At 39.7% G+C, this 12,446-nt stretch overlaps 1 protein-coding gene across 2 annotated transcripts in view; it reads left to right on the forward strand.

Annotated features, from left to right (window-relative positions):
* Positions 1–6,258, forward strand: part of LOC147426633 (uncharacterized) — a 101,518-nt gene extending 95,260 nt beyond the window's left edge. For both annotated transcript variants that reach the window (XM_086498130.1, XM_086498131.1), the window contains exons 5-7: positions 4,448–4,881; positions 5,153–5,213; positions 5,401–6,258. In XM_086498130.1, the coding sequence (XP_086354256.1) occupies positions 4,448–4,881; positions 5,153–5,213; positions 5,401–6,099 (1,194 nt within the window). In that variant the 3' untranslated portion in view covers positions 6,100–6,258. The remainder of the gene's footprint in view (positions 1–4,447; positions 4,882–5,152; positions 5,214–5,400) is intronic.
* The last annotated feature ends 6,188 nt before the right edge of the window (positions 6,259–12,446 follow it).

Consider the following 12,446-nt stretch of genomic DNA (forward strand, 5'->3'; position numbering starts at 1 on the left):
GATGCCCTAAAGGTCCTAGGAGCTTCAAGGAAGCTAGGGAAGTACTGAGTAGGTGTTTTGGTGCTTTTAAGAGGCCAAAAACAAAGAATTCAACTTGATATTATTTCTCACTAGGTTTATAAAAGTGCTCTAAAGTGTGTGGGAAACCATCGTTTACTTGGGGTTTCGTCCATGGAGACTTCTACCATTGTTATGCTACTAAAATTGGGTTAAGAGTAGAGGAGTTTCAATCGATAAAAGTGGGACAGCTTACAAGTTTACAGGCTTTTTGAAGTGCAATAAGAATAAATAAACACTGAAAGAGGCGCCAACCTTTGGGGGCAATAGATTTCCTTTGTCTACTTGGAAGCACTCTAGCTACCAAGTAGACGTTAATTGTTTTGGAGTGGTGAGTTCTAGTTACAACCTTTTTTATGAAGATACTTGTGTCATAAAGTACAAGGAAAGTTAGATGGTTTAGTATTGGGTGAAAGCTAAAGTTTACGGCCCTTTAGTAAGGCTATGGACTGGTTTCACAATCTCTAAACTTGAAGATGTAATAAACTCTCTTCAAGAGCACGAAAAGAAGCTTAAAGGTCATTGACCATAGACAAATGGCGCTTTTCTTGTCTCAGCCAATCGCTACAACCGCAACAACAAAAGAAACCTAAAATGCACGTAGAACAATTCATCTTTCAAAATATTGCTATGAAAACCTTTGCACCCTTGCCACATTTTTGGCAAGAACAACCATGCTACAAAGTATTGCAAATTCAAAGGTAACTCTTCACAGGTTACAAATACAAAGAGCATTTCAACGATAAAGGAAAAGTATCAAGATCACCATTGAAGATACTGACGATGACAACGACAACAATGTTGGCTTGGTATAAAATAACATACTGTGAACATTACACTTGTGTACCTTACCCTATGTGTGTGTGTGTGTGTGTGTGTGTGTGTGTGTAGGAAAGAATTGTGTATGCCTCCACTTATTTTTGTTCAAGGGAAGGCTTATGCCTTGTGTTCCTCACCCTAGTGTGTTTTGAGGGGAAGATAATCTTGTGTGAGCAATATGCAACCAAAATCCACATAGGGGAGGGTTGTTGGGATGTGTTTTTTTGTTGCATCTCTTGTGAGAGCAACTTCTTCCACCTAGGTCTATAATCTTTCAGTGAACTATGTGAAGAACCTCGTACAATTCATGTGTAAAGCATAGCCCTTGTGTAGTGCCTAAATAGCCACATATATGCCTTCCGTGTCAAGAGCTTGCTTTTTTGTATATGCATATACAGAGGTACATTATGCTCGATAAACTAATTGCATTTTTTTGCAACAATATCCTAAGCTAACTCTATTTTAATCATGTGTATGCCATGAATGGCACACTAACTTATCCACCATAACATACACACTTCCTTTATGCTTTAATAAGTGGATGTTTACCTCACAATCTACTAATTGTACTTTCATCTACTTGGCATGTTTCCTCTATACCTTTTTTGAGAATTTTATTTTTCAGTCCCATCTAAGCTTGAGCATTCCTATTCTTCCATGCTCCTAGACATTGTAGAATCCAGTGAAAGTGTCAATGGGTGCAACATAAGAGATCTTAATGCTACTCTTGAATATGACAAGACTATATATGCACACAATCTTATCAATGTTGAACAAGCAAAATAATGATTGTGATTTTTGGTGTGGAGGTCGTTATTATGGCATCTCTCTGTCCGAGTATCTTTAGACTCTTATGCTTGTCCTTATAGCATAAGCTACATAGAAAAAACCCAACTCTTTTAGCTTTTTAGAAATATTCAATTCACAAGAAAATAAAAGAAAATATACGTTCACAAGCATATGCAAAGACAAATAACTACTTATTATAAAGCTTGGAATTACAAAGTTAACACATTTTGGCCAACTTCTACCCACCTTGACTCTTATTTGATCCACTTTTAGAAATGTAGCTTAGATTATTTGGATTGTAGGCTTTTTTGCCCATGCTATGGAGCTTGCATGAGTTTGGCTCTCTTTTTATTATTGTTGTTGGTTCAAGCTTTGTTGTATGTGAAATTCTAATATTAGCTATTGGAGTTTGTAAAAGAAGTTAATTTTGTCATCTCTAGAACACTTAGCATGATTTTATCCATAGCCAGGCATTTTGGCTAATGCTTTATAGCTATCTCTTTGCTCTTTGTTATGATTCTGTGGAGAAAGATTGACTTTAGGCTTGTAGAGCCATAAGGTTTAGTTTGGCTCAAAGACGTAGTGTTTGTTACAATAGCTTTGTGAGGAGGTATTGATTTGCCTTGTATTTTCATATCGTGCATTGTAGCCACCTATGTAGGATTCATGTTTTGTGTCATTGGCTCTACATGCTATGGACTCCATACTAGCATTATGCTTTTTAAGTTTCTTTGGCAGCCCAAACTTTTTGGACCTTATGGTGGGCTCCATATTAACATTGTGCTTGTAAGATTTCTTTTGCAACCCAAACTTTTTGGACCTTGTGTTGACTCTGCATTTGTTTGTTAGAGGTGTTCATTTCCTCTATCCACTTTGGCTGAAGGTCTTTTTAACTCTTCGAGGGGCCAAATCGGTCATGATGGACAATATTTGGATGAGGACATGTTGACTCCACCTTATCTTGCTCAATTCTTTTTGTGGCCCAAGAAGGGAATCAGATTAGTTACATTAGCCATTGGGCCATATATTGAGTCACCACTTTTTATAAAGTGAACCTCGTTAAGCATCCTAGTCCATTTGACACTTATGTTGATGCTGTTTCTTCAGCTTCCTTTTGGTCTTGGCCCAATTCTTCTTCTTGGCCTCCCAACTCTTCTTCTCCTATTGATTGAGTCTGAGTTGTTCCTCCATTCTTGCTCTCTAATATTCCAGCTGTTTGTTTCTTTGTGCCAGTTCCTCCATTTCTTCCTTGAGCTTTGCACCTGAAGATCCTTTAGTGGCTGCTCCGAACGGCTACTTCACTTGGAAGGTTAATATGTTTATGGTCACCATGCTCGCCCAGAGCCTTGCATCTAGTGCTTTGGCTGGGTCAGTTTCCTCTTTTTTGAGGGGCATTACAGGAAGCCTATCAAAGTTAATCCATAAGTCTCTTCCAAGGCTTTGGTTCTTAGAGTTGCAGCTGGTTGCGAGATTTGTGCTTTATGTTCCTCCCATGTTTGCATTGGCCTCAGTTCATTTTGTTCCAACTAATGTCATGAAACTTCTTAAGCATCTTGTTAGGATGTGTCTAAGACTCTGAGAGTCATATTTGAGTTAAAGATAGTTTTACTTTTTTAAAAATAATCTTTTTGGTGTAAAATTATCATTGACTACTTAACCTGGGCAAGTAGTAAATGTTGCTAGTCTTTTTGTAAGCAACATAGAAATTTGATAGGCTCATTACATACCTATTGATGGATTTATCGAAGAAGTCTGAGTCTGCTTTTTAAAAAAATGGTCTACCATTGATCAATCATAGTAAAATTATACGCATTTTACCAAATTAGTCCTTAAAGATGGCATGCAAAGACAACTTCAACTCTTGATTTATTTTTTCAACATTTTATATCAAGTCATACTATGAGTTGGGCGTATCTCCCTGAGGGTTTTTTGTTTAGACATCTAAATAGTTGTTAAATTATTTTTTTACAAAAGCCACAAAAGTAGATAGGACTAGTGTTAATGAAGGACCCATTCACTAAACTACACAAGAAAAATGTGTAGGCCTTTCTCCTTCTCATGTTTTATCATGCCAAAAAGAATCATAAAAAAGAAGGATATGTTGCATGAACCACATTTGCATAGATAGCTAGATTTTAGGTTGAGCTTCCAATAGTTGTAAATGCGTTTCCAATGTAAGGTATTCCTACTGGCTTTAAAAAAAGAAAACACTACCTACATATTGCAAGTACATAGTGCAGGGACACTTTAAAGAGAAGAAGATGCTAAAGGGAAAATAAAGGAGAAGAGAAACACAAATGTAGCAATGTGAAGTTGACCACCTCTTCATATGGACACAAAAAATCTTCTGACTTTCCACCTTTCATAGGTCTTTTCATTTCCTAAACTCACCCTTCACTTACTCACTTAAGATGTTTTGAAATACTTTTTATTTTTCCGAGACTGGGGAGACCTAATACATAGATGTGTATAAGTTCGTCCTACTTCCTGATGGGCTTGTTTTGTTTAAGGCAATAAAAAATTTCGTTTACTTTCCTCCATTCTCCTCTAGGGCATGTCTTAGCATGCCAAAAAGAACTACCAAAAAAGAAGGATTGCATGAACCACATTGCATCTTATAAATTTGCACGTCTTTCTCCCTTCTCCTCTACGGCGGCATGTTTTAACATGCCAGAAAGACCACCACAAAAGAAGGATTGCATGAACCAAATTTGCATGCTTCAAACTAGAAAGCTAGATTGTGACTTGAGCTCTCTTAACATAATTGTCTTTCCTTCAACAGCTTGAGAAAAGGTTCAAAAAGTATGAGGAGCATATGCAGATGCTTCTGATTGAACTCGAGACATCCGGAGTAGGGATGATGCTAGAAGGGTCAGCACCGTACAAGGAGGCAGCTGAGAGAGCAATCCAGAACAGGTTTACATGCTTAAGGGATTCCATTCTTGCCAGTGAGTCTTTTGCAATGGGGGCCTTCAGTGGCCATGATGGAGGAGCCCACCAAGCCATTGTGCAGGGAGTGACGCCCGGCGAATGTGATCAAGTTGGCAACGCTGCTGCAGCCACAAGGTTTCGCCTGCTTGATCAGCAGCTGCGCCACCAGCGCGCTCTTCAGCAAGTTGGGCTGTTTCCGCAACCTCCATGGCGGCCACAGAGAGGTCTCCCCGAGCGCTCCGTCTCTCTTCTGCGAGCCTGGCTCTTCGATCACTTCTTGCACCCGTAAGTCTATGTGCCTGTCAAGTAGCATGTACAGATTGTCACCTTGCCTTACATTGCATAGTGATGTTAAAGTATTTAGCATTGAATTGCCTTGCCCACCTAAAAGCCAAAGTTCTACATTTGCTAGAGCTTTATGATGATGATTACAAGCGAACCCGAGCATTGACGACACCATCGGCCGTATTTGCAAACATATTTATGTGCATTAGCGCAGGGTACTGACTAAAAGATTCAATGACTTATTGCCTTTCTGCTTTCTTCCTTTGTGTAGTTACCCTAAGGATACTGAAAAAGTTCTTCTGGCGAGACAGACCGGACTCACCAGGAATCAGGTAAGTCTGCACAATCTGTTGCATGCACCATCGACACCCATGCAAGAAAATTTTCTGCAGAAAAATTTGATTGCTCACCTTCACACACACATCAAATGCACACCACACCCAATTTGTCCTAGAATATGCTGTAATACTGTTTTGCAACCTTCATGAACTTAAACTTAACCCTTCATTCCTGCCTCAGGTCTCAAACTGGTTCATCAATGCTCGGGTTCGTTTGTGGAAGCCCATGGTTGAGGAAATGTACCAAGAGGAGATGAAGACAGCAGAGTTGCGACGCGCAGGCGGCCAAGGAAATCTCATAAAAGCCACTTCCACTTCCCATGCTGCTCGAGGCACCACAGGAACAAGCGATGCGCATCAATTCCACATGGATCAACCCAAAAAACACATGCAATCCAACCTTGACAATCATTTGATGGCAATACAAGATATGAGTTCCATCAATGCCATGCAAAGTGTGGAGCCATCCAGGTTCTTTTACAAGCAGGGCGACTTCATCAATGAAGGCGGCCAACCAAGGCAATTTCAAGCTCATCAAGAAGAGGTGAGCTTCTCAACCGGTATGGAAGTGCCGACACCCAAGGCAGCAATGGCAGCCAGTGTCTTGGAAGCGACACACACATGGCCTTTCATACAACACCCGCATGGTGGTGCTTTCGATGCTCAAGAGCAGCAGCAACACTATTGTAGTAGTGATATCAGCACGGCTTTGATGAGATTTGGGGGCTCAGCAGGTGTAACATTAACACTAGGGCTTCAACAACACTCTGGAGGTGGAGGTGGAGGTGGTGGTGGTGGTGGTAGCATCAATTGTGCAGGCCCTCCATTTGAGAGGTCAGCAGATGATGTCAATGCGGCGCACCACCGCTGGTGTGAGTAGGAGAGTAGTTTCCTGTTGTATCTTTTCAAAATTCATCCCAATCACTGATGTAACTGTCAGCTTTCTTCCATGATTCCTTGATATACCCAATGAATAACTACTTGTAAGAAGCTGTATCAGATGATTTAAAGTCTATATAAGAAAGAATTACAAAGCCTAGTAGACAAGTACCAATGTACATACTCTCTTCCTGTTGGTGCCCCAAACATAGAAAAGTTGATAGACATCAGTCAAGTAATTGGTTCCTCCATCAAATGGCATCCAGATGTCTCAATGAGTAGAGACTTCACAAAACTAGAGGGTATGACAATATGTGCTCCCCTCGCGCGACTGTTCCACAGGTTTGTCGTACGCTTCTAGCATGTATGCACTTGTGAGCACACATACCCACTACAAGCACTTTCATAAACCATGAGAGACCTTACATTGCCTTTTTTATGAGGACATCACCCTTAGAAAAGAGAGGACTTCTGCCCTTCCTCTTCTTATGTAGATTAAGATGTCAAGTGTGAGGACAAGGGTCTTCTGCAAGGTCTTGGGGCAAGGAGCAAGGGGACTTAATAACAAGAGCTATATAAGTAATGGATGCCCCCTCTCTATGGCTAGGAGGTGAGTATGATGTCCGCTCCCTATGTTTGTCTTTGTGTGAGTATGGCTTCTGTCATGGCATATGTGCAGGATGGATCCGGTAGGGACTAACATTGGTATCAGAGCCTCTTTTTGCTTGTACATACGTCATGGCAACAGGCAAAACACCATTAGAGCTCATGAGGCCACAATGGCCTAGCATGATAGGCTCTCTACCCTCTTGCATAGGGTGGTATGGGACTCTACTAGCAAGAGAAGAGAGAAAGGCAAGCACATGCAAGCCGATGGTGAGAATCTATGGTAACTCTTTTCTTTCCTTTTTGCGATTTGCACATGGATTCTTGTTGGGGAGGTTGATGCTAGTGTTGATGCTAGTAGTAGTCACATGGTTGTTGGTGAATGTGTGCAGGTTGATGCTAGCGACAAACACATGGATTCTTGTGTGTGGAGGTTGATACTAGCGACGATCACATGGTTGTTAAGTGTGTTTTTCAAGTTTTAGCTTTTCTCTTGGCTACCGTTCGTATGAGGCTATCCTTAGGAGCTAGCATCCTAGAACATGGCAGTACCCTCGTGCACATCATGATTCATAGTAATAGGGATTTTACATTCCAGAATATGTTTATTTTGCAAACGATTCATGGAACTAGGGGATGAGATATATTTTTTCAAATGCTTTTTTGCGCCATAATTGAGAAATTTCGTGGAAAGTTTTCCCTTGTGGCGGCTAAGTACCAAGGGCAGTTAAGCTTCCCCGTAGGAAGTCTCTTTGGAAGTTTCCCATTGGAGGGGTTAAGCATCAAGAGCGGTTAACTTTTCCTGTAGGATGTTTTTGTTGGGTTGGTAAAGCCGAATGTGCTGTGCCTAAGTGTCGGATGATCGGACACTAACCAAGAACTAACACTGATCATTCATTCTACATAAAACAATAAGGATTCATAACCTTAACTACACTATTGTGATAGGAGTCCATAACTTTTCTCCACTTCTTATCTCTTCTTCACTGCTACACATATATACACACGCTCTCGCTCATGCACTTCAATGGGTATTAGAGGTTGAGGATTGGAGAGCACCGTTGGAGCTTGGTATGGAAGTAGGAAAAAACTTCAACGTGTTTTTGCAGATCTATTTCGCCTATCAAAAGGTATCTGTTCAAGCCGATTTTCATCATGTGTGACCATTTTTTTGTGCTCTTTAACTTTGCAAAAGAAAGTTTTCTCAAAATCCTTATCGATTTTGAGGCAGGATACAGATTTTTGCAGATGAGATTTCTGCTAGTTAAAAGCAGCATTTCAAGTCAACTCTCACGGTGCCTAATTGTTTTTTTGTGATCCAAATTTTGTAGAAGCAAGTTTCTACAAGTTCTTCACGATGTGGAAGTTATCTTCTTCAAATAGCAGGGTGGTCTATTTTTGCAAGTTCTTCTATATATAGGTTTTCATTGCGAACTCTTTTTACAATCTTTTTCATACATGTGTATTCGATGTAAGATCTTGTGGGTTTGTTAAATCAGACAACCCGCCGTAGCGATTACAAAAAAGGGTTTTTGTGGTTGATGTAAGATCTTATACGATTTTATGTATTGATAGAAATATGCAAAGCGTATTGTTGAGGGTCATGGTAAGGTTTTATTAATATGGGGTTTTTCAAATGTGGAGAACCTTTTAGTTTTACGGGTATTGGAGCGTGCCCTCGACATTTCTATAGTTTCGGCGTCGACATGTATGTTTATGTGGTTAGCACAATATTGGTGTGCATATACTGACCCATCATTGTTGGCATTGATGTTATTTTTTTGTGGATGCGTTTGACAATGTTCACTTGCTCAGAGACATCCTTCTAGTGTTGGAGATAGTGAGACAGTGATAGTGACAGATTTTGAGATACTATCTTGCGAGTCTAGCCACTTTGATCAACATTTTAGTTATTGTACACATTTGTTTTGGGTTGAAAAGCCAGTGTCTAAATTTTTCAAGTTTTCTATCATCTTGTGTCATTCAATGGATCTACCACTTTTGTTCCTTTTCAAGTGATGGATTCATCATTAGAGAACTCTTTAGTCAACATTGAAAAGTTGGATGGCACTAACTTCCCATTTTGAAAGAAATGGATTTCCAATGTGTTTGGTGAAAACGGTGGATACAGGCGTTTGTACACCAAACCTTGTAAACACTACTCGATTTTTTGAAGAAAGCCATGTAATTCAGCCTATGATGATTTGTAATTATGATGTAATCTGACAATACCCTCTCAATCTCTTTGAGTCTACACCCTTGTAAGTGGCCAGATGGCCGTGAGAAAGCTACCTTAACTTTTAAGTCAAAACCCTTAGTTTGGACTAAAGAGATCATTAGCTTGAAGATTTGAAAACGTGCATTGTGAGAGCCTCTTGCTGCGACAATTTGTAATCCTCTTTTCTCCTGGACTGATAATTAGAATTCATTTCCGAAAAGCACATTACGTTCGTTGTCTCTTGCTCTACAATCTAAGTGTAATCATTTTCAATTCTACTGTGGTGCGCGACGCTTTGCTTGTGAGCTAAATGCATTGACTTGGAGGTTAAAATGGTTGTTTTTTGATGTTTTGAACATGGATAAGTTTTTATATGCTTAAGGAGGACCTTTTCGAGTACTTCTGTTTCAGTTTTCTGTACATTTTTTTTGTGATGGATCATGATTTATGTACCTTCTAAAATAGTGACAGAACTTGATAGTTTGTGCCCTTAGGTGTTGTGATACCTCTCCTTAAGTTTCGTTGCATTCCAAATTCATTTGGATGCCAAAAAGGCGTGATGACCTAGAGCAGTGAGATTGGACGCATACCGATTGTCTGATTAAGAAGTGGTTGATTTTCTTTTGTCGTAGAATGAGTAGCCCTCTGAGTTCATTTTGATGAGACTGACACTCTCATTAAATCTTCTTGCCCATGCCGAGTCGCTTCCTTGCATATTGACATTATGTTAGTACAAAGAGCTATGTTGCAGAAGAACATCGCGATGACCCGCTAAAATTAGTGCCACTGTCGGGGAAACTGATCCTTAGTTGGTGAGTGACTCAGTGTACAAAAAAAAAATCTCCCTTCAAAGCTTTTGACACCCGTTCCGCTTACACATAGACAGTGAAGCAGCTAGACATAAGTTTAGTGCTTCGAAGAGACTGGAGTCAGAAACTAGCCAGTGCTACTGCTTCAAGGCAAAGAAAGTTGTGACTGAAGTACAAGATAGTATTTCGTTCTTTGATTTTTTTCATGCTTGGAAAGGACTGTTCCACCACACTTAGCTGTTATTTTTGTACTGTTAAGTTCATTTATGTTTGCATATTCATTTCAGTTTATAGGAGCAGGTTAGGAAACAAATTACACCATCATTTGGGGCCAAAAGGATCGAGGAAAAATCTGTCAAAAACCTTATTTTTGTGTTGAAGACCATAACTCTGAAAAGTTCAAGAAGTGATGGTCAGAGCTTCAAAATTGAACCAAACCCAGCAAAATCTTTAAAAAGGGGATAAAAACACTTGCTAGAAACAGAATGTGCAGAAAACTTCCATTTTTCCTGTCCACTACGGATCGTGATCCATGTACCTTTTTGGAAAAATGTACTGATAATGTTTCCTTTGCTTAGAATAGGCTCTCAAGCATCAGAACCTTGAGTTTGGTCAGAAGTAGAGTGCTAGAAGATCACTAAAATCAAAAGATTCAGGTGAGCAGAGCAAAACCTTGGAAACTTGAAAAAAGTGAAAAAAACTGAACTTTTACTTGTCCAAATTGAAAAAGGGATGAGAATTGGGATCAACTAGAAGCAGGGAACCAACAAAACCAAATTTATGTCCAAATGCTTCCCAACATGGATGGCGATCCATGTTCCAGGTAGACATCTGACAATAAGATTTGACCGGTGTACTCCTAATTACTAGTTGAACAACTTTTACAAAAGGAGCCATAGAAAAAAAGGGAAAAAATCTGATCAAAATACCAAAAAGGAATTGTTTGCAAAAAAACCACAAAACAGACACAAAATCTTACTTTTCACTTGGAAAAAATTAATCAAATCCAAAAAGAATTGGGGAATAGCGTCACCATACCTTGTGTGACCAACTCACAAAGTATCAGTCTAAGAACTTTCCACACGATCCATGTACCTTTTTGGAATTTTGAGCTGATAATGGGCAAGCAAAAAAGTGATAACAATTGAAAATTTCAAAAAGAGGGCAACAGGGGGTTAAAATTAGATCAAGGGGGAAACCACTAAAACAAACCCTAAAACTGACTTCTGACTGACCTAAAAAGCTTTAAAACATTCAAAAACCATATAGCCAGCATCACTAGGCTAAGGACTAGCTGTGGGCCAAGTTTCAGTGCATACTGGCGCTAAGGAACATGGATCGCGATCCATGTTCCCTTGACACATTTTGACACCAAACTGGCACCATAGCTATAGGGCATCACAGAGAGTCTAGTGGTCCTTTCAGACTTGAATTTGGATGCAAAAAACCATCCCAAAAGCCCAGAACTGACAGGAGCTCAGGCAAAGTGACAGAATCAACCTAGCCTCCAATCCAGAGGTTTATTTCTAAAAATATTGACACCATAAGAGCTCTTAATCACGCTGAACCTGATGGTAGCAACAAAAGTTCATTTGGCTTTCTAACATGGATTGCGATCCATGTACCTCTGAGTCAGAACAAAAACAGAATTTTACCACACAAAGAGCTAGTCCACAATATCCTGGTGATTCTTTCAAAATTGAAATTGGACCTAAATTGTTGACGTTGTGTGAGGAATTGTGTGCTACTGAAAGACCTAGCTAAATTTTGTCGATTAAAAGCAAGAACTAACAAGAAGGCTCTAAGCTCACAGCTATCAAGCAATTTTTTGACAGGGTGCAGGTACTAGAGGATACTACCCAGCAAGCAAGATAAAACAAGAGATTCAAACTAGTTAATGAGGTAACTCGATTTGGATTTCGTATTACTAATTCTTCATGAATTTACGATTATGAAGATTGTACCAGTAAGAATCCCAGCATCTTTGATGACCAAGGGAGTAATCACTGGATGGAAGAAAAGTGTGAATCAAAGACCACTGCCACCTTTGGAACCCATTTTAGAGGAGAGCTTCTTTGACACTTCGTTTGAGAGATCATACAGCCTCATGGCTGAAGATTCTAACAAGTCAAACCCTAAGGGAATAACTTCGATGGATGCAGGTCCTTCTCAGCCTGCATCTAATGTAAAATTGTTGTATTTGAAGTTTCAATTTGAAATGTGCTTAAGGCCAAAATCTATAAGGAGGGAATGGATCCTATCGTGTTAAGTTGAAAAATAAGCTGAGCAAATTTAGAGACCTTGTAGATGCTGATTATGATAGGGATAGATATTTTGACCGAGAGGGAATAATGTACCTGGTAGTTCATAACCCTTTTATTGTGGATAAATGGGGAATGACTGGCACCAAGGACAAGGTAGATATTGAGCTGGCCAATGAATCACCCAAAATGAAGAAACAAAACGTGATACTCAGATGCACCAATGAAACAGAGCACCTTAATACAAACAACATGTATATGGGGCTTTATAAGTTCAATAATGGAGAACAAACACTCTATTACAGATGTGACGAGCCCCGCATCAAGGAATTGACGGACCGAAAAAACTTGTATGTTTACACGTACACGAAGGGGAGAAGTATTCAGGTGGTCATAATAGACAAGTATGGCTGAAAGTACTCTCCAATGGATCGTAAGGAGTTAGAAAGATATA

The sequence above is a fragment of the Adiantum capillus-veneris genome, chromosome 24, assembly GCF_014529385.1.
Source record: "Adiantum capillus-veneris isolate H3 chromosome 24, ASM1452938v2, whole genome shotgun sequence".
In the NCBI taxonomy this organism is placed as follows: Eukaryota; Viridiplantae; Streptophyta; class Polypodiopsida; order Polypodiales; family Pteridaceae; genus Adiantum; species Adiantum capillus-veneris.